The 22,676-nt window shown below is 41.1% G+C and overlaps 2 protein-coding genes across 2 annotated transcripts; both read left to right on the forward strand.

Annotated features, from left to right (window-relative positions):
• The first annotated feature begins 145 nt into the window (after window positions 1-145).
• On the forward strand, window positions 146-5,230 carry hal (histidine ammonia-lyase). The gene is made up of 20 exons (XM_079567858.1): window positions 146-444; window positions 569-629; window positions 734-761; window positions 833-907; window positions 967-1,039; window positions 1,152-1,218; window positions 1,292-1,329; window positions 1,405-1,530; window positions 1,968-2,107; window positions 2,246-2,293; window positions 2,483-2,630; window positions 2,708-2,803; window positions 2,910-2,968; window positions 3,080-3,160; window positions 3,262-3,327; window positions 3,398-3,563; window positions 3,841-3,975; window positions 4,344-4,452; window positions 4,563-4,632; window positions 4,803-5,230. Exons 1-20 carry the CDS (start codon window positions 198-200, stop codon window positions 4,932-4,934), a joined length of 1,965 nt encoding a protein of 654 aa, XP_079423984.1. The 5' UTR covers window positions 146-197; the 3' UTR covers window positions 4,935-5,230.
• A 7,146-nt stretch (window positions 5,231-12,376) lies between these two features.
• Window positions 12,377-22,405, forward strand: LOC306971582 (netrin-4-like). The gene is made up of 10 exons (XM_079567897.1): window positions 12,377-12,632; window positions 12,737-13,290; window positions 14,915-15,172; window positions 15,674-15,800; window positions 16,433-16,621; window positions 17,622-17,826; window positions 18,923-19,026; window positions 19,165-19,233; window positions 20,280-20,453; window positions 20,950-22,405. Exons 1-10 carry the CDS (start codon window positions 12,527-12,529, stop codon window positions 21,090-21,092), a joined length of 1,929 nt encoding a protein of 642 aa, XP_079424023.1. The 5' UTR covers window positions 12,377-12,526; the 3' UTR covers window positions 21,093-22,405.
• The last annotated feature ends 271 nt before the right edge of the window (window positions 22,406-22,676 follow it).

Genomic DNA, 22,676 nt, shown 5'->3' on the forward strand with positions numbered 1-22,676 from the left:
TGGATATTTATGCAAACATGATAGGAGTTTCACGCTCATTACGTGAGGGCGTTTGTTGACCATCCATCAGTCCAACCTGTGCAGGTCGCAGGTCCACAGAGGCGTGGTCGTAGATCGCAGCGTTTTATTGGTCTGGCAGCTGCGCACTTCTGTAGTACCTTGGAGAGCGGCGCGCTGTGCTCATTTCTTCACGCACCATGCCTCGGTATACGGCCCATGTTCGGAACGAGTGGTTGGCCATCCCGTGCAAGGACACCAAAAACACCATCCAGTGGCTTGGCATCGAAGCCCTCAAACGGTACATAAAGAACAAACCTGACAACGGCGGCATCACATCTGTAAAGGACACACGTTTTGTTGTGCGCCGATGCCAGGGGTTAGGACTGTTGGACGCAGACGACACCATTGAAGATGTTCTAGAGGACAATGACTTTGTCGACCTCGGTAATGTCCAAGAATGTGTAAAAATGTGCATGACATTCAGCAGAAAATGTAAAACGCACTGTGTGTGTTAGTTGTGCGCACTTGTGCCAAGGTCCATGGTCTAAACTCTTTTCTGTCATTTCAGCCATAGACGGAGACACTATGTCTCCTGACTTCATACCCTGTCAGCCCGGAGTCTCTCATATGTATCCTTTATTATTTCATTGTCTTTTGCTCTCACACTTAGTAAACTAAGAAAAAAGTAATACATTCATAGAGTTGTATTCCTTCATCAAGTTTTCTGAAACAGTACAGCTGCATACAGAGAGCCTGAGGAGGTAAGTGTGATGTATTCAGTGATTAAATCATTAGTCCATAGTATTTGATTGAATCACTCTTGTTTTCACAGTTCATTGCTCTGGATGGCAATAGCCTCTCATCAACTGATCTGGTTAATTTAGGCAGAGGCCTCTACAAGATAAAGGTAATGATAAGCACTTCGATGGCCACTAGAAGCTGTGTTAATCTTTACCAATGTTTCAGCTGACTTCAGAGGCAGAGCACAAAGTTGTGCAATCCAGAGAGCTTTTGGACACCATTGTCAAGGAAAACAAAGGTAATATTGTTTTTTCAGGCCCTGAATCAAAGTGCACTAAGTTATTTCTATTAGCCCATTGCTTATACTACGGCACTCTCTCATCTCTACGATTGTCTTTGGCTTTTCACAGTGGTCTATGGAATTACTACAGGCTTTGGAAAATTTGCCCGTACAGTCATTCCTGTCAGCAAACTCAAGTAATGATTTTGAACATTTCCGTGAAAATAGTCAGTTTGCCATTATATGAGCATGACTGTGTTTGTATTACAGGGAGCTGCAGGAAAACCTGGTGCGGTCTCACTCTGCAGGTAACAGATCAGCATAGAGAGCTGTTGTCATTAGTTTATCAGTTTGTCTAATGGTGTGGATTGGTGGGTCTTTAGGAGTGGGAAACCCGCTGAGTCCCGAGAGGACCCGCATGTTGTTGGCTCTCAGGATCAATGTGTTGGCTAAAGGGCACAGTGGAATCTCTCTGGAAACACTTCATGCCATGATCCAGGCCTTCAATGGTATTTTGGCCTTATACAGTCAGTGGGTTCGGAAAGTTTTCAGAAAGATTTCTTGAATCATATTTATTATGTTGTATAAAACTGTAACAAAAAAGATCACGTCCAATTACAGTATACATTAGAAAGTTACAAAAGCGAGTTTTCCTGCTAATTCTGAGTGACTCTGTCTCTATGTGCTGTCCATTAACATGAACAGTCCTGACCAGAAAACAAAATGTCTGAAGTATTTCCATTCTTAGCCAATGATACAGAAATGTACACTCTCTTTATAAGAATTAGTGAAGTGTTTTAGTTTTAAATAAGTTATAATAATAATATGAGCACTTTTAATATCACATTTCAACATAATGGCATTAGAAAACTTCCTGAATCCACTGTAGTGCAACATTAGTCAGCAAGAAATGACGCTAAAAATCATTTTTACCTTCGCTCCACAGCCTCTTGTCTGTCCTTCGTACCAGAAAAGGGCACAGTAGGGGCCAGCGGAGACCTGGCCCCTCTCTCTCACCTGGCGCTGGGGCTGATGGGAGAGGGAAAGATGTGGTCACCTAAGAGCGGTTGGGCTGATGCCAAATACGTACGATTCAAATTCATTTTTGATTTTTGTTTGTTTGTCTGTAAGAGTGAAAGTTTGCAGTGTTCGAAAGCTAAACTTATTTGCCTTTTGATGACCCTTGACCTTTCACGTGTTCGGCTCTCATTCATCTATGGACAGGTCTTAGAGGCCCATGGACTCAAGCCGATATCACTCAGGCCAAAAGAGGTAACGTTTTACACCCAACAAAGTAATAGAAATGATTCATTCTTAATTGTTATTAGCTACTATACTACTAGCTATATGACTAAGAGCTACGACTAGGCTACGTTAATCCATTGTACGTTTATGACAGAAAATTGTATTCATAGTTTTGATGAACAATCTGATTACAAAATGTGACTAACCCCATCACAGGGCCTGGCTCTGATCAATGGGACACAGATGATCACCTCTCTGGGAGCGGAGGCGTTGGAGCGAGCCCAGGCCATCGCGCAACAGGCGGACATCATCGCAGCTCTCACCCTGGAGGTGCTGAAAGGCACGACCAAGGCTTTCGACAGCGGTAAGAAAAAGTGATGGAAGCGTGTGAACTTATATCCAGCTTGCCTGACTTCAAATGATCATGTCCTTTTGTTGTAGACATCCATGCGCTGAGGCCTCATCCAGGACAGATCGAGGTGGCTCTGCGTTTCCGGTCACTGCTAGATTCTGACCACCATCCATCCTCGATCGCAGGTAAAGACATCAACACTTGGTTCATGGGGAAGAAAACAATATGCATTTTGTGTGTGCAGGATAAATTGAACAGTTATGCTCTAAAATACTTCTTTGTTGCTCTCAGAAAGCCATCGTTTCTGTGATAGAGTGCAGGACGCCTACACCATGCGCTGCTGTCCTCAGGTAAACCCCAACTTAATGTCAAATATATAGTTCTTTTTATATATATATATATAAGCTACATAGAACATGTTTTGCACTGTACAGTTGTAAGTTGTCAATGTTTTGTGCCAGGTTCATGGAGTTGTCAATGACACCATTAAATTTGTCAAAAACATCATCAACACAGAGATCAACAGTGCCACAGACAATCCTGTATCCTTTTGATCCAAACTTCTGTCATTTTCAGCTATATACTATGACACTAATTACTATCATGCATGATTGGAAGTGATTGTGCTTAACAGCTGTATTAGATGGTCTTTGCAGAAAGAGGAGAGACTATTTCAGGTGGTAACTTCCATGGAGAATACCCAGCTAAGGTATTGCCTGCATAGGTCATACTATTTGTGTGTTTGTAAAATGTAAGATTAATCATTGTGTTTTCCTAAGGCTCTGGACTTTTTGGCCATTGCAGTCCATGAGCTGGCCTCCATCAGTGAACGAAGAATCGAGAGACTGTGTAACCCGTCTCTGAGCGAGCTTCCTGCTTTCCTTGTCACCGAAGGAGGACTCAACTCTGGGTTTATGATCGCTCACTGCACTGCTGCGTCATTAGGTTAGTGTTACTGGTGTTCGTGACCACATTACCCTGCTCTCCTCACTTTAATACTTGTCCTACAAATGAAAATGTAAAAACAATATAAAATTACAGAAATTCTGTATAGATTAGGTTTGTTTTAAGCTTAGAGGAAGTAGTTCCAGAGTCCAGTTCCTATTTCATGTTCAGAAAGAAGTTCAGAAACCGTTTCTGTATCTAACCACACATCCTGTCCAGTATAAAAATAAAAAAAGCAAAACTTTTTTTTCTTTATCTTGCCTTGTACTCTTCTCAGTTTCAGAAAACAAGGTCTTGTGCCATCCCTCGTCTGTGGACTCTTTGTCCACCAGTGCTGCCACAGAGGACCATGTGTCGATGGGAGGGTGGGCTGCGAGGAAGTCCCTCAGGGTGATTGAACACGTTGAACAAGGTATTTAACATAAATTAATGTGATTAAATTTACATTCTGTGGCAATTTCTCCAAAGTTTTTTTTTCTTTTTTCTGCACTGTCACTGTCACTGTCTTGTCAAACTCGAATTACATGGCAATAGCAAATATGCAATGATTTACAAACGGTCCTCAAAAAATGTGGTTGAGGTGTTACTACTAATCTAGTGGAGTTTGGTTAGAATTTATATTGTTTTTGTCTGTTTCCAGTATTTTAGGGGTAATGTAAATTTTGGATTTAGACTTAAGTTTGTCCTGATTTGGCCTATTCAGTTTGTTGAAGATAGTACTGGGATAACCGGATCTACATCTGCTTTGACAACGTATGCTAATCAGTTTTGTTTGCCCAGTCCTTGCTATAGAGCTGCTGGCAGCCTGTCAGGGCATTGAGTTCCTGCGGCCGCTGCGTACCACCACTCCACTGGAGAAGGTCTATGACCTCGTGCGCAGCGTGGTCAAGTAAGTTAAACAAATGTGCAGGCCAAGGTTCACCAGATTCTCTCTTTTGAAATAATGTACAAATTAGTTAATATTTATCCACCACTGTCTCTCTTCTCCATCCAAAACAGGCCCTGGATCAAAGACAGATTCATGTCTCCAGATATCGAGGCCGTGCACAGACTTCTCATTGACCAAAAGGCAAGTTCTAAGACTGAAATCTAAACACAAGTCACTTTAATCCAGATAGACCTGAGAAATATTGTTATACAACCATGTGATAAAAAATAAATAAGTCTAATATCTGTTTGTGTATTTTTACTTACATTCAATTGTTTTTATTGCTTTCTTGTATCTGTGGTTGTTTTCAGGTCTGGCAGGTGGCTAAACCGTACATTGACAAGTATCAGACGGAGTACATCCCTGAGTCTCGTCCTGTCAGCCCCACTGCCTTTTCTCTCGAGTCTCCTGCGTCTCCCAGAAAACGTGTCCGGATTGAGTGAACCATGATTTGATAATTTGAGATTATTTGGGGGAATTCTGGGAACATAATATTGTTAACAGTAATACAGTGTTTCTCACAATGTGGAAAGTGGGTTTCTTCTGCGTCTTATGTAGTTCTGTTAAAATCAGTTTTTCTGTTTTGTTCACCTTTTCAGCTTTATTTGAGGCAGTCCCCATTTAGAACTGCTTAAATCATGGTTTAATTCTATCAAGATAAAGTTTGGTTATTGACCTGTTGGTGGTACTTGGAAAACAAAACAACAGAATGAAAAGTTTGAGAACCACTGGACTAATGAAAACAGATCTATTATGCATCAACATAGCAAAAATGTAATTAATACATTTATAACATGTACTTTTTCCATTTATATTTAACTTTACCACCATTATAATGTGTTCTAGCCTACCTCAGTCAGTGTTTAATATCAAATGCACATTAAAGTCATAGCTATGTTAATAAAATGTCGGGTTAAATGAAACATTAATTTATAACCCAAGTCACCTACACATGAATAAAAGTTTATATTATAAAATCTTTTTGAAAATATTGTGTTGAGCAATTGAGTTGTTATTGTGTTGATGCGCAGTTTGATCTAAACGTACTAAAAAATAAAATGCTGCACCTTGATTGATCCAAATTGTTTAGATACCTAAATAAAGTTTATACCGCAGTAACTGATCTCCGTTGTTTGTTTTTCATCGAAGAACAGTAGGTGGCGCTGGAGAGTTATGCCTTAACAAATAAAGTGAAAATATAAAGAAGAGGAGTAAAAAAAAAAACATGTCTCCTTCGAGCCGGATTCGAACCAGCGACCTAAGGATTTCCGCGCATGGGCAGAACACTACAGTCCTCCGCTCTACCAACTGAGCTATCGAAGGGACCGTGCAACTGTAAGTAATTAAAGTCTATAAAAACACGAAAGGAAAACAACATTTCACGATATTTTTCATTTATTTTATAACTCTAAATGCAATGTAGTTCGCCGCTGAACGTGCACCCATGGGCGCCATGATGGAACCCTTTTACGCACTGATCACGTAGAGAGCGTAAGCGTTGATAGCGGGACACTTTCGACTGTTTTATAATTTAATCACTCGCTTTAATGCACTGTCATTGGACTATTCACATGTGCACAATCTGACAATAATTGCATTCGCTAACATTTTTTTTTTTTTTTAACCCGTAAACAACTTCATGTGTAATATAGGCTATGCCTTATCGATTCGGAAAATCAAATAGTCTAAATAGTAGCATGTTCTGCGAAAATAGTTTAAATTTTCCATTTAATAGCTATGTCCCATAGTGTTATATTGCTAGAAGTCCCATATTGGAATCTTAAAATATAGACGGAGTCATGCTGATTTTTTTGTTCCCATTTGGAAATGTCTTAATGGGGTATAACATAGTGTGGCCACAAGATGGCAGTATTCTCTCATTAGTCCAATAATGTAGCCTAATTAAGCCTCAGGTGTGTGTGGCTGTTACGTCATAAACCTGGATAGGCCTATAATTAATACATTTTAATTACTTACTTACTTTAATCTTTACTTAAGGGACAATGTGCACAGATATTAAACTATAAAGACAGAGATGTACTGCACCAGATTATTGCTAAATAGCTAGTTTGCATCTATAGTCGCTGGATACAAAATACATTAACAATGCACATTCTATAATAAACAGTAGAACAACACTAACAATGCTCTAAACGTACCCCAGCATTAAACCCTCTTACACATCCTTCAGAGTCAGTTTCACAACGACCAACGTCATCAACCTCATACAACACTTATTTCACTTTGTATCAGTCCTTTCTTATTCTGTACAACACATATTAAAACACATTCAATTCTGTTAGGATTACTGCCCCTTAAAGGCCATAAATGTGCATATCAATACATTTCAAGTAGATTTTTACAGAAACAGGAGAACATCCCAATGTCAGTGCTGACAGGTCTGACGGCTCAGCAGCCACTTCTTTAGTTCATAAGTAAAAGAACTGTAGTTTGTTTGATTTTGTAATTTAGTTGGGAGCTTATTCCACTCTTTAATTCCTTAATATGAAAAAGCCGACACACAAGTTTGTCACTTGAAATGTCAACTGGACACATCTGTTCAAAGGAGCAGACAGTGCTGTGTGTGATTCGATACATCAAACACTGGACAGTTTTTGATGTATCGTTTCCAAAGTTTAAGAATCTGTATCTTTCCAAAGCATGATGTGACGATGCTGCCTCGTTCTCCTGTCCAGAATTTCTAGAGCCTGTTTATGAATGGATTCCAAAGGCTTCACGGTGGTTTTATTGGGCTGGGACCAGCACGTTATAACAAAATCAGGACATGCTCATGGCATTAAAATAGGTTTTAGCTGCCTCCAGGGTCAATGAGTTGCTAATACATTTAAACGTTGCATTATTAAATTTAAGGTTCTGGCACATTTGTTTAATATGTTTTTAAAAGTGAGTGTGGGATCTAATGATGACACCCAGATACTGTATTTATACTCAGTCACATTTGGAATGAGTTCCCCATTAACGCAGACATCGGGATAAGTACACTTTTCTTTTCTTTGTACATGGTTGCAGTTTTCTGTATGTGTAGAGTTAGGCATGACTCTGAAGGACATCTGAATATAAATATCTTCCTGTGTCACAGATGACCATTTATATAAGGGGAGAAGAGCAAAGGGCCCAGATTGGACCCTTGTGGTAACCCGATGTCAACAGCTGCAGTAGAAGTGGTAGTATTGATTTGCACACACTGAGAATGATCAGATAAATAGGATTTTAGCCGGGTCAGGATATTCATGGACAGAAGAATAGGATGACTGACCGAGTCAAAGGCCTTGGGCAGATCTGAAAAGGTTGCTCCTCCTTTATCCAAGTTGGTTTTAAGGGTTTCCAGAAGAGGCAATAAGCTGTTTCTGTTGGTCCTGAACCCAAATGCATTGGGTGAAGAAGGTCTTCAGTTTCAAGGTGCTCTATGAGTTCTTTAGCTACAACCTTTTCAAGTGCAAGTCATCTTTGTATTTTTTTTAATTCTTTTTCAATTATCTAAAAACACATCATGTGGTCTCAATTATCTCATGATTCTGATTTGACAGGAAAATAGGGTGATTTCAAAATGTAATTATTATTTTTTTTGCTAACATTTTGAATAACAACAAAGTGAGGGCACAGAGCTCAAACAGCTTCATGTTTATGATGCAGGGGTGTCTCCTTTCATGTGTATAGGTTACTTATTTCCAATCTTTAAACTATAAATGAAAAGATTGCAAGATTTGAACCTGAAAAGAAATTCTGCCCAGCAAATGTATTGCCATACACATAATTAGTGGTGCGTTTGTTTTTCTATATGAAGATTTCAGAGATTGTGAACCAGTTACATCACTGGATGAGTTGCATATTTCCAACACAGGTGCTGATCCTTAGATAAAAGTCAGTGGTGTTTTGTTATGGCTATACTCAGGCAGACAGACAGCAGTGATAAACATCGTCAGTGAAAGCAGCGTCCATGAGCGTGTGTACGAGGTCCCTGAAGGCAACCCTTTTGCAGTATTTTGCCCTGAGCGTGTCTGGCTTTGTGTTTGACTTTTACAGGGGAGTAGACAGATTACTGAGGGCCGGGATGGTTCAATGAGCTGGACATGGCAGCATGAAGAAGGGACAGCTTCATCCTTTACAGTCTAGAAATAGAAGAAGTCAGCAGCAATGGAGGTTCAGTGATTTTTATGCCATATTGATTTACCCAATTATATTGTGTTATTGGCCCATAAAGCAAAACTTACTCAAATAAAAGGTATAGTTTCTTCTCATGGCATCTCATACGTATTAGCACTTGTTTGGCACAGCGCTGGTTAAGCTAAAAGATGCAGTGATGTTGTTCTGATCAGATTACAATAATAAACGTCCCAAACTGTGTGTTTACCCTGTTTTCTAGGTAGAAATTGAGTAAGGAAAATCCACAAACCAGTCCTTCTTTAGAAGATGCTGCACTTTGTGACGGTTGTTATTTTATGTAGATGGGTAAATGATACGATTCCCCATGAGACAAAAAGTGTACCTAAAAGGTGAGCCCCTTTAGTTTGACATGAAAGCACCAGAACAAATTTCTCATGATGCTTCAAACAGTTCACAAATAGCCTGTCACTGTGTGGGACTAACATGTCTGTTATGCACAGGGCTTTCATCCTCCAATGGGAATATTCCACAGACTGCTGAAGATTAGACATCCTTCCTGCTGCATTTTCCATGGTTCCTCCCGGGATTTGAAGATCGAGAGACATTTGAGGGATGTACAGAGACACAAGCTCAAGGTGCGTCACCCTTGCCCCCGTCGGACCCACTGGAGACAACCAAAATAAGCCATTACAAATACGAAAGCACACAGACATGAACTCACTCCCCTGGTAAGAGCGGAGCCCATCAGTGTCGCAGTATTTCAGGAATGTCCTTAACTGTCAAGGCCTTAAGGGAGAAACAGAGAGGCTGGTCTTCCTCGGTTTTCTTCTTACAAGTCAATTTAAAGCAGCTACACTCATCATGAGAAATTATCACTCTACTGTACTCATCTCTGAGGCCAACATTACTCAAAGTAATCAAAGCACACAGATCTCACATGTGACACACATTGTTTATTGCCATTGCTTATTTTGCAAGGGCAATAAATCTTGAACATGAATATTTTTGATGTAGAAAATAGAGTCTATATCTGATTATCTTTGAGTGGATTAAATATGTTTTGTTGGTGTACAGAAGGGTATAAAAGTCCTAAATCACAGTGACTCTTGTTAGATTAGGTTTTTAAGATGTGGTTTGGCTCAGGTGGCTCACACAATGTTTCGAACCCTGGTTTATTCCTGATCATTCCCCTAATATAGAAAAACAAATTAACTTGTTTCTTGTAGCTCTGTTTCTCGTCAATCTTCTTCCAAGACAGTTTAACAGGTTTAATGGAGTCAAATGGCCACGATAAATCTCAGACTAACGACAGGGAGGATTTCACAGAAAAGGGTCTTGGTTCTTGAAAATGTCTCTTTCTGACATGAGGTCATCGCTGGAGCAGATGAGGTTGCTTGGTTAAGGTTATTGGTGCAGAGTGCCATGGCCCTCAGGTGAGGGTCTGAAGAGCAGGTGAAGGTTGACGAGCGATGGTTAAAGTTACACCTAGAATGCAAACACCTGGCTTTCATTTCCATGGACTTGCTCCAAATCTAATTACGTTTTGTTTATAATGCTTTACATTACTATTGACCAACACTGCCTATATAGCACAATGAAACACAGGAATGAAAGGGGATTCACCCCTGTTAATGTTCATGATTTTCCTTTATAAATCATTGGTTGTCTAGATAAGAAATTTCAATTAAATATATCATATAGGAGACAAACACAACAGTGATATTTGAGAAGTGAAATAAAGTTAATATGATTTATGGAAAGTGAGCAAGAATTATTTAAACAAAATTAGGCATGTGTGTAAATGTAGGCACCCTTGTGATTTTATTGATTTCAATACTAGAACTCAAAATTGGTTTGGTAACCTCAGTGACCCTTGACCTCTATACACAAGTGAATCCAATCTTGAGAAAGGGTTTTTAAGGAGGCCAATTGTAAGTGTTGAAGATTGGCAACATGGGAGCCACAAAACAACTCTCAGATGACCTGAAAACAATGATTGTTCGACATCAAGGTTTAGGAGAAGGACACAGAAAGCTGTCTCAGAGGTTTAAGCTCTCGGTTTCAACTGTGAGGAACATTGTGAAGAGTTGGAAGACCAGAGGCACAGTTCTAGTTAAGGCCCGAAGAAAAAGCTCAGATAAGCAGAGGCGCAGGATGGTGAGAACAGTCACAGCCAGCCCACAGACCAGCTCCAAAGACCTACAACCCAATCCACTCAATATCAGCAGATTCTGGAGAACAATGTCCAGGAATCAGTGACAAAGTTGAAGTTGCGCTGGAGCTGGATCTTTCAACAAGACGACGACCCTAAACTCTTCTCAAAATCGACTTAGGTATTCATGCAGAGGAAAAAGTACAACTTTCTGGAATGGCCATCTCAGTCCCCAGACCTGAATATATTACTGAACATTTGGAGTGTGATTTAAACTGTCCATGCTCGGAAACCATCAAACCTGTATGAACTGGAGATGTTTGGTACAAAATACCTTCCGCCAGAATCCAGACTCTAATTGGAAGCTATAGAAAGCGTTTAGAGCAGGGGTCTCTAAGTATATTTCACTGGGGGCTGAAATATATCAGCCGGGGTCTATAAACAAAAGCTCCAGTAAATATGTTTTGATTGGGAATATACTAATGAGGAAACTTTTATCAACAAATGAATAATAATGAGCCTGACAGGACTGTAACCTTGTAATGCTCTGTAAAGCCTGTGTCACAAGTTTCTGCTACACCGTTGTTATCATTCATTCACTCCACACTTTGTGGTTGTAAACTACTATTGTAGCCACAGCCGCCTAGGGGCAGACTGTCTATTTACCACGTGGCTATAATGTGTTGTTTATATACCTATATATATATATGATCTCTTCTTATGTCGGTGCCCTGAGCTGGACACGTGCCGAATTCTTTCCTTCTATTTGTATTTAACCTGCCCCCTATAGTGGCTTTTACTGACATACTCAGGAACTCTCCAAGTCAGGGGCCGGATTGAATCATCCCAAGCCCAATTTTGTTTAAATAATTCTTGCACACTTTCCATAAATCATATAAACTTTATTTCACTTCTCAAATATCACTGTGTTTGCCTCCTTAATGATATATTTAACTGACATTTCTTATCCAGACAACAATGATTTATAAAGGAAAATCATGAACATTAACAGGGGTGCACAAATGTTTGCAAACCACTGTATAAAGTTAGTCTGTTTGCCTGTTTCATGAATCCCCTTTCATTCCTGTGTTTCATTGTGCTATATAGGCAGTGTTGGTCAATAGTAATGTAAAGCATTATAAACAAAATGTAATTAGATTTGGAGCAAAGCCATGGAAATGAAAGCCAGGTGTTTGCATTCTAGGTGTAACTTTAACCATCGCTCGTCAACCTTCACCTGCTCTTCAGACCCTCACCTGAGGGCCATGGCACTCTGGACCAATAACCTTAACCAAGCAACCTCATGTGCTCCAGCGATGACCTCATGTCAGAAAGAGACATTTTCAAGAACCAAGACCCTTTTCTGTGAAATCCTCCCTGCGGTGCCCAAACTTTTGCACGCCACTGTAAGTGAAAGATTTATGTAAACATTGTTTTTATTGGTGCGTTTGAGAATTGCACACTCAAGAAATGAATGCCATCATACTGCCACTGTAGACACATCCCTGAAACTGTACTCACAATGCGCGTGGGTGGGGTCTGGGAGAAACCCTAACGAGGCGGGGCTGAGGTCTTGTATGCTCCAAATGTCAATGGACTGTCTGTGCCTGAGACCCGAGCCAGTGGGATGGAGTACATTAGGGATAACGACCGTGAAGCGCTGCATTAGGATGGGGCTGTTCACTTTGTCGAGCCAGTTTATCACAGGGGCAGCAGGGGATTCAAGCGTGTAATATTCACGTCTTTTAGATCATCCGGATGCTTTTGTACTTTCTACTAGTTATTGCTTCTTTAGAGCAGAAGATTGACAGCATCGACATGAGACTTTTCGTTTGGATTTACGCATTCCCCTGTTGTCTTGCAGGTAAGTTACGCTTGCACAGTGTTTTCCTATTTGATTCTCTTTATATATAAACATGTGGAATGAGTGACTTTGGTACGGCTTTAAAACCCATGCGCTCCCCCCAGCTCTGTCCGAGTCCATTGGTCCACCTGTGGACAGCCGCTGCTCCGGGCGCGCCTGCAACCCGCGCATGGGTAACCTGGCCCTGGGCAGACTTCTCACCACTCTATCCGTCTGCGGCTCCAACTCCTCTGAGCCTTACTGCTCCTTCAAACAGACGACCTCCCCCAAGGCGTCCTGCGCTACCCCGAAGTGCGGCAAGTGCAACGCTGCCATCCCGGGACAAGCGCACCCCGCCTCGGCCATGAGCGACTCGTCCTTCCGCTTCCCTCACACCTGGTGGCAGTCCGCGGAGGGGGCGCGGGGAGAGACTCTGCAGTTGGACTTGGAGACGGAGTTTTTGTTCACGCACCTCATCCTGGTGTTTCGCTCCCCCCGTCCCGCCGCCATGACCCTGGAGCGCTCCCGGGACCACGGCAAGACGTGGAGGACGCTCAGGTACTTTGCCAGAAACTGCGAGGGGACGTTTGGGCTGACAGATGGGCGGCCAGCGGGGGACAACAATGGGACCAGCTGCACCTCGAAGTACTCGGGGGCCTTCCCGTGCACCAGGGGAGAGGTGAGTTGAAATAACAGCGCCAGTATCTTAATTAGGGACTATGTGTGCTTTAGTGACACCTAGTGGTTATATATCCAAAAACATACGGCCACAGTCAACAATCTGAGCTGCTGTCCGGATGGTGATGTTGCCTTGGAATTCAGATCATCTTTCCTCAAGATGTTGTGTGATTTGGTCTGGCAGTGCGTGTTCTCTTTAAACACTATATTGTGTGTTTTAGGAATAAAACATTAAAGTGACATTTTGGATGTAATACATTGCAACTATTTACATGACTTTAGTAAATCATTAAGTCTCCTCCTGTCAAAGGCGTGTCTAGTTTTTTAACTTTCCAAGCTGGTGAGGTTTCTCTGCTTTCTCTTTTGAATGAACTGCATGAACAGACCATAGAGCAGACTATAAATGCACATCGGGTACTGCATGCCACAGCCTTGTGTCCTAGGCCCAGGTTGAATGACTATGGCTTTGACTGATCTCATAATTATAGGGAATTTACATCAGTATGTGCCATTATACATATTGACACAGGGCGCTTGTGTAACTCAGTAATCTTTTTTAATTTGTCTCTTTGTTGCTTAACACCCACAAGTACAGTCGCCTTTGAGTGAATTGTTGTTTATTTTCCCAGATCTATTGCTGTATTGTTTGTCAAAGGAGCTTGACACATGTAAAAGCGTTGTGGGAGTAGCTGCAGTTGTTTTCGTAGGCGAGGTTTACTACTGCACAAACTTCAACACTCAAAATGACAAAATAATGTGTCTCCGCAAAGCATTGTTTGAAATACTTTCCTTGGTCAAAGTAGTTGTGGCTTTTAAGTTTCAATGTTTACCAGTTGTAAGAATAGTAAGTCGCCTTGATAATAGCAGCAGCAAAAGCAGTATTTTGAGAGGCAGAAGGTTTAGTAGTTGTAGATAGTAACTGTAGTAACAATAGTTCTAATGTTGTTGGATAACCATTCGATACGTGAGAACTTACTACTTTAACTTTATACTTGCACTAGACTCGAGTAGACACTTCCAGGAATTAAAGCGGTTCTGTGCAGCAAAAAAGGTAAATATTAAAAACCAGTGTCCTTTGTGACAGCACTTCCCTTGTGCTAATGAAAACTAACGGCCATGTCCATACATGCAGATCGTCGCACAACAGAACATTTCAAATATTCGACATAAGAACTCAGATAAGCACGTCATGTTTTCTTTGGATCTGAGTTAATTTTCCTTCAGCCCTTAGAGCAAAACCAGATGTGCCTTTTATTTAAAGCCAATACATCGGTATTCCTAAAATTCCTCCACAATTATGTCTACGTCATATGCTATTACTAAATTTCCTTTTTTGACCCGCTTCTTCCAGCAGCAGTTTGCTCTTTACACATGTTTGAATACCTAGTGACGCTGTGCTCCTTTATACCTTTTTAGCTCCCTGCATTTTCCATACAGTATTACAGTATATATTATTCACTGACAATGAAATGATAACGCTCCGGAGCTCAACAATGAGGAGAGAAAATCAAGATATCCAAGCCGAGTTTTGAGAGGAACTGATTCCTGATTCCTGATTTTCTGTTGTTGTTTTTTTTCATGTGCTCACAAGTCTAACCAAACATAATCCCTCCTCTGATCCAAAGGTGATCTACCGCGCCCTGTCCCCCGGGAGTACATTGGACCCTTACGGACCCGATGCCCAGGAGCAGCTGACGGTGACCAACTTGAGGGTGCGGCTCTTACAGCGGCAGCCCTGTCCCTGTGAGGCCAAGCACTCCGGAGCGCTACCCACCAACCATTACGCAATCTATGATTTTATAGTGAAAGGAAGCTGTCTCTGCAATGGGCATGCAGACCACTGCGTCCCAGTCAGCGGCCACCAGAAGAAGACGCACAACATGGTGAGAATAAATATAGAAGTCTTCTCAACAATGGTGCCTTTTCTGTTGAGATTTGGGGATTGTTTTGTGGAAATATTGGGCGTAAATGTACCACAACAGCAGGCAGGAGTTTGATGTTGCTCCAAACTGCTTTACCTGCCTTTACAGGGCTCAAAGATGTGGAAACAATAATTATGGCTTTTACTATAATGCCTTAACAACCCACAAAGTCTATTATGCAATGCTCTTTACTGCAAATGGAGCGGCTGTGTTTTAATTTCAACAATTTCAACACAGTTTGAAGCATGTGTCCCTGTTTATGTGTAAGGTTTATGTTTCAACAACAAGATCCAGTATTTTGTGCTTTATGTGGGTTTGATTCCCAGGCTGGGTGTTTTTTTTTTCTACTGTTAGCTTAAATGTAGCAATTCCTCATCTCTCTCTTTATAAAGTATATCATAAGTATATCGATTTATATGTCTTGGCGCACTCTTCACATCTACACTTGTGTTCGTCTTGGAGGTCCACGGGAAGTGCGTCTGTCGCCACAACACGGCTGGTGACCACTGCCAGCGCTGCGCTCCTCTTTACAACGACCGGCCGTGGCAGGCGGCCAACGGCATCACCGGGACCCCGCAGGAGTGCCAGAGTGAGTGATGGGCCAAACAAACACATGTAGGCCTGTCTGTAAAAGCAGGACCAGCTCCTTAAATCACACATCACCTTCAGGCTATTGATGTAAGCTTTACAACTGCTCCCACGTCAATCTAAGTGAGTTGTAAAGTTAAGCAATTTTACAAGGTTAAAGTTTTAATTCTAGCTATCAGCAGTGACACATCACCGCAAACGAAGTTCTGACTACTCTGTGCTGCTGTCACAATGATTTCAGCAGCTCTTATAGTGTCCTTCAAGAAGAGATAAAGGTCGCACAATGATGTTCTCTGATTGGACAGTGTGTCTTGATGATGTCGTCAAACTGGTCTAAAACTGGAACTTTCTATTGCTGCACAAACACAGCACTTATTAACTAATTCAGCTGCTTTTACCACACAACAAAGAACAAATACAGTTCCTCACTCAAATCAGGCCATAAACTTTAAGCAATAGTTACATTCTTTAATTCTCCTCTCATGAATGAATGACAAAATAAACTTAAACCATTGCCATTAAGCATCAGTTCTTTCAGTTTCAGGTTTACCTAGTAAGCTGTGTGATTTGGTTTGATGTTTCGCCAAAGCAGGAAAGTGTGATAGAAATTCGATGTCTTTTATGTGATCACAGAGTGCAAGTGTAACGGCCACGCTCAGAGCTGTCATCTGGACCGCGTGCTGTGGCTGGCGTCGGGTCGGAGAAGTGGCGGCGTGTGCGACAACTGCCTCCACAACACGGGGGGGCGTCACTGTCAGATATGCAAGAGGGGTTACTACAGGGATTCAGCGTTATCAAAAACTGCCCCGGATTCCTGCAAACGTAAGATTACAGAAACACAAAAAGAAAGTGTTATCGGCTTTTACTTTTACTCAAACGAATGTGTTGCGTTTTTTGCCATTAATAACATTTTCTCCACTTATTCAAGGTTAAGGTTGACTGGAGCCTGTCCAAATACGGGCCTTAAGTGGGGTAGATCCTATACTGTAGCCCATTATTGGCAGGACCAAACAATTATTTAGGTTTCAAGTTAATTACACATGATTTGAAAGAGCCTCTTTCTAATTTTTTTTTCATAGGGTAAAACATTTTTTGAATGAAGGCCAGTATCTACAGCCTTCGATTTTCGAGTCAGTAATGTATATTTGATGTTTGCCTTGAGCTTCTCTGACACACACCTCTGTTGGCACTGATAAGAGAGTTACATGACTCCAGACTGCAGCGCCACAGGAATGATGGGGGTTGCCTTGAAACACGCACGTAATTGAAAACAATGCTGGAATTTCCTATGGTCCATGAATGCACATTTTTCACATTCCTGCCCTTTCGCCTTCACGGCACGCTGGAGCATTTTTTAAGAACAAACATGACGTTTTTTGGAAACAAATGAAGGCAGGCTACAAGAGTAATCTGTCATGAGGATTTGGGACATTAGGTCGGGACAGAACAGAGAAGCAGTGATTTACGGTGTGTTTTCACTGAGGACGACGTGGTACATAACTTTAGCTTGTTGTTTGATACAAGCAGCCACAGCAGATTAAACTAATTCAGTCTATGGTTACTACTGCACCAGGAAACACAAGTACTTCTTCCTACTACTGCTACTTGTTTAACATCAATATACTAAAACAGATCTACTACTCATGTGTTTCACAGCATCACACCGTGTATAAATGCACTAATAATTCACTAGTCTTAGCCCAATGTAGTGTTTATTTGAGCTTGCACAGCCGTGTTCTTCTTGCTTACCTCGTTGATCCAGTGTTGGGGGTATTTGAGGTAACATTGAGCCCTATTGTTCTGTCACCGCTCTTCATTACAGCGTGCCTGTGCCACCCTCTGGGCACTGACTCCGCGGGAGGTCCAGTGTGTCACCCCAGCAGCGGGGGGTGCACCTGCAAACCTGGAGTGTCCGGGCCTCAGTGTGACAGATGCATGATGGGATACTGGGGACTCGGACAATATGGCTGCCGTCCGTGTGACTGCACTGGGGACTGCGACCCCTACACCGGAGACTGTCTTTCTGGGTGAGCGCCGCCGTATTTGCATATACAGTGCCTCTCGAAAGTATTCATACACCTTGAAGTTTTGCACATTTTGTCATGTTTACAACCCTAAACATAAAGATTTTATTTTTATATTTTGGCCTCCTTTCAATAATGGCTTTCTTCTTGCCACTCGTCCATGAAGGCCAGATTTGTGTAGATACGACTTATAGTTGTCCCATGTACAGATTCCACCAGCTCAGCAGCAGTACTTCACAGCTCCTCCAGAGTTATCTTGGGGCACTTGGTTATATTTCTTACCAGTGTTCTCCTTGTTCGGTCTGTTAGTTTAGGTGGACGACCACGTCTTGGTAAGTTGGCAGTGGTGCTATACTCTTTCCATTTCTGAATGATGGATTGAACAGTGCTCCGGGAGATGTTTAAATGTTGGGAAATCTTTGTATAACTGAATGCTTCTTTAAACTTCTCCAGAACTTTATCCCTGACCTCACTGGTGCTCCTTGACTTTCATGATGTTGTTTAGTGACCAATACACTCCGACCACAGCTCTGAGGGCCTGAAAGAACAGCTGAAATTATACTGAGAGTAGATTACACACAGGTGCCTCTATTTAATGGTTAGGCCAAGAAGTGAACATTCTGGAATCATTAGGAATGTTATAAAGGCAATTTAATGCCCTCAGAAAATGCTGTATGAATACTTATGCACACCCCACTTTTCACTTTTCTATTTTTTGAAAAATAACGGAATAATGTATGATTTTGCTTTCACTTCACAATTGTCTGTTACTTGTGTGAACGTTCAGTAAAAAAATCAAAATAAAATCTTTATGTTTTGGGTTGTAAACATGACAAAATGTGCAAAAGTCAAAGGTGTATGAATACTTTCGAGATGCACTGTATATTTATTTATGTTTATGTTAATATTAGACTTTGCAATAACCACGTGCTCAACTAACGGTATTAGATTTACCGGTATATTTGAAAACAACTTCACATAAACCTTCCAGTTCATAATTTCCCTGTAGATACTGTATGTCAAGTATTGAAGCCATACAAATTGCATCACTTGAACTGAGTACTGAACCCTCCCTGTAACGCTGGTGTAACCTCTGCAGCTCAGACGTGGGGGTCCCCCTCGCTGCCACTGGCCACAGCAGCAACAACAGTGAGGCGGCACTCTTCAGGCTGGAGGAGCTGTTCTCTGCACTGCACCACTCCGGTACGCCACGGGCCACAGCGCATCTATCACAATCAGCCGCACAAAAGACTTACAGTCATCCATTCAAAAGGCCAACACAGTGAGGCACAGAGAGAGAAGAGTAATGTGTGCAGTAAAAGATGTGTCTTGTTTTGACAGAGAAGTGTGAATGTGTGGAGGCAACGCTCAGTAAGCCCAAGCTTTTCTGTGCTGCGGAGTATGACTATGGTGAGTGAAGCAATCATCATTGAGTAAAACAGTTTTGAAATGTTCATTCTTAGTTGAAGGCAGGGCCGGCCCTTGCCAATTTGGTGCCCTAGGCGGGACTGAACTTGAATCACCCCCAATTTAAAAAAAAAAAGAGATTTTTTTTTATTAAAATGAAATTGGGAAAACATGTCATTAATATTTATTTATTTATTTATTGCATTCTATAGGCTTTTTTTTTTCAAATCCTTTTGGACAGACTTTTTTATTTTATTATTATTATCATTATTATATTATATTATGTTTATCTATTCATTAAAAAAAAATCTGATCAGGTGCTTCATTAAATGTGCACACTACTGTTATATTGGAGGAGGAACCTCTACTTAAGTAAATTTACTATCTTTAATCACGATGTTACGCGGCTCCCCGAAGGCATAGATGGACCAGGTGGGCTCGTTTGAAAGCTTGGACTCTCTAGTTTCCAACACTAAAGACCGCAAGTCTCTGTTCCAAAGTTATGTCCGAAAATAGGCGATGTAGTACATAGGGTTCAAAAATGATAGCGCAATTCGGCGCCCCCTCCAGCCGATGGCTCCCGAGGAAACCACCTAGGTCGCCTATGCCTAGGACCGGCCCTGGTTGAAGGGATTATATTCTCCCCAAATGTACCTATTTGGTGAGAATGTAGGTAAACTTTTATCAAGTTTATCACTGTGACTTGATAAAACAGGGAATAACACTGTTTTATCAAGTTATAGTGTTATTCCCTCATGGAAAACAGACTGGGATTTGTGTTTTGTTTTTAAAGCTCTAACATCTTTCCTAGACTCAAATTGCCTTTAATACAAAACATATCTTGCTAATAGCCAGTAGTTCATCTTTTTTTTTTCTTTTTTTGCCTTTTTCTATATGAAATTAAAACTCTTGAATAATTAATAACATAGGACCTTTAATATGTTTATAAAAGAGAAGTGGAAAGCATTACCACATTGCTCAGGAAATGTTTTGAAGAATGTTGAGTTAAAAAGACTAAATAAGATGGCGTTTCTTTTTGCTTTACATAGTCCTGATGGCGAAAGTAATGGCTGCCCACGACAAAGGCACCCATGCCGAGGTGGAGGTGAAGATTAAGAAAGTCCTCTTCAATAAACCGGGTCTAAAGATCCTGAGAGGCAGCGTCATCCTTTACCCCGAATCCTGGACTATCCAGGGCTGCACCTGTCCCATCCTCAATCCAGGTACACTGCACTCAAAGTAATTTATGTTATATATGTATTTGCAGTTATAATGAATTCTGTAGAACTATTTATTGTTCAAAATGTGTAAATGTCTACTACAAATACAATCTATTTTGATTTGCTGCTTTTACATTTACTTGAGTCCCCATACTCTTACTGGAGTTCACTGTTGGGCTCTGGCACTTAATAGTGTGGAGGCTTTGTGCTGAATAGCTGGTCTTTTCTCCTGAAGCCTAAACCATTTGGACAAGTGCCAGTGTCCCGCAATCGCTCATTTAAATTGGACATTTACAGCCTGAAGATTAGAGCCACCTCTCTTTTATGGGACTCACTCTTTGCAATAATCATTTGCAGAGAAGCTCATTGAAGCTTGGCATTACAGTGCAGTATCCTAATGCTTATTTATAGTTGTTTAATCGTGTAGATTTTATAGACTGCTGCTTTTGGTGTGAGAAAATTGTCATTACTATGTTTTTTTTCCCTCCCCCCCACACAGGATTGGATTATTTAGTCGCCGGACACGAGGATCGCAGGACTGGTCGCCTCGTTATTAACATGAAAAGTTTTGTAAAACAGTGGAAAACAAGTTTGGCACAAAAAATGATGCACATGATCAGAAAAGACTGTGGCCAACGATAAAACAAATATTGTCTATCTCAGGCTGGAATCTGAAAGTGAAATCATCTACCTCCTGGCGTGTAGTGATTCGTGTTGATTTGGTGCAGGATTTACATGGGATTTTGTTCCTTACACTTTGGACTGATCCAAAGAAGGCACCGTGTGTGTCTGGGTACAAGAACTACACCAAATTTGTCAGTTTCAAAACTACAGCGTAACTATTTCCACAATCTTGCGTGACATGAAGTGAAGCTGGGGTATCAGCGTGATAAAGTGTGTACGCTACAAAAGGGCAATATGCTCGGGCCAAAGCATACCATTGGAAGGTGTGCTTACGGAATAGTGGGTCCGAGCAGCCATGAGAACAAAGAAAGCCATAAAGACGTTGAGCCGCACAATACCAGCCGAAATCCCAGTGCACTTCAGGCATGTTATTTATGAAAAGAAAGGAATGCTCCGTCAATTTGGAGTAATATTTCCTGGCTTTAGTTTTGGACTTTGAAGGTGATGAGCCTGTACGCTGGGAAGCACCTTGTTGTCTCATTGAAATCGGTGATAAATCTTCAAACTGTGGAAGTGTGCTTGCGTTAGATGTCCTTGACCAAGAGTGGAGGACGGCGCAGAACAAGTTACTCCAAAAAAAAAAAAAAAAAAAGATTTAAAAAGTCAGCAGCTTCACCTGAAACACGATGTTCAGCTTCAAAGCACAACCTCAATAGAATGTAATGAGGCACTCAGTCACCACTCAATACAATATAAATTATGTCTGTCTGTGTGTGTTTTGTTATTTTTATGAGTGAAATTGCCTGCAGTCCATTAACACAATTGGTATTTTTGTGTCCCCTAAGGAAATGCTGAAAAGTAGATTTTGTATGAATTTATGATGGTTTGTAACTGTACCGCTAATGCGTCATCAGGTCAAGTTTTCAGTGTTATCCATATCTTTACATGCTTTTAAAAATAATCATGATGCGTTGTTCCAATCTGGCTCTGTTCTCAGAAAACCTGCATTGTAAATTGAACTGTGTGAAACCAGTGGGTGTGAGAAAAGAGGTCACATGACCATGTTTCTTGTTTTGGCTTTCCATATCAAAGCCTTGACATCATTGTGAACCGCCTACCAGATATTTTTGGAGTCAGGAAAAGACCTAGTGACTGGAAAATAAACCAGTGACAAGATGCTATGAATCCCCCATCTATGACATCATCGCTCCGGTGTCCTTTCCCCCAAAGACTTGAAGCAGAAAAAAATGTTCAATGACATTTCTTAAAGGATAAAGAGTTACTTTTTGCTACATGAATGTACTTGGCCAACAATGTGATGTATTGTAAATATTTAAAAAACGATGTCATGTTTGAAATTATGGAATAAATAACATCACTATTCTTTTAATTTAAGTGAAGTTCTGTCGATTATGTATCTGGTGCATGCATTGATCAGGGCAGTGAATGATGAATAGTTGTGTGTTCCCTGTGTGTGGCTGACACGTGCTGCGTATTTATGCGTTTGTAGCGCCCCCTGGAGTTAAGTCACAAACAGACTGCAGAATCAAGTAAATAGGCAAGTGCAGATTTATGACAATTTATTTTTTAAAACACAAATCC

The sequence above is a fragment of the Gobius niger genome (genome assembly GCF_951799975.1).
Source record: "Gobius niger genome assembly, chromosome: 12".
NCBI lineage: Eukaryota > Metazoa > Chordata > Actinopteri > Gobiiformes > Gobiidae > Gobius > Gobius niger.

Coding starts and splice junctions, on each gene's coding strand:
- hal (XM_079567858.1), top strand. CDS start 198: ATGCCTCGGTATACGGCCCATGTTCGGAACGAGTGGTTGGCCATCCCG. Junction 630..733: donor CAGCCCGGAGTCTCTCATAT/GTATCCTTTATT, acceptor TTTCTGAAACAG/TACAGCTGCATACAGAGAGC. Junction 2,969..3,079: donor CCATGCGCTGCTGTCCTCAG/GTAAACCCCAAC, acceptor GTTTTGTGCCAG/GTTCATGGAGTTGTCAATGA.
- LOC306971582 (XM_079567897.1), top strand. CDS start 12,527: ATGCTTTTGTACTTTCTACTAGTTATTGCTTCTTTAGAGCAGAAGATT. Junction 12,633..12,736: donor ATTCCCCTGTTGTCTTGCAG/GTAAGTTACGCT, acceptor CGCTCCCCCCAG/CTCTGTCCGAGTCCATTGGT. Junction 17,827..18,922: donor ACCGGAGACTGTCTTTCTGG/GTGAGCGCCGCC, acceptor TAACCTCTGCAG/CTCAGACGTGGGGGTCCCCC.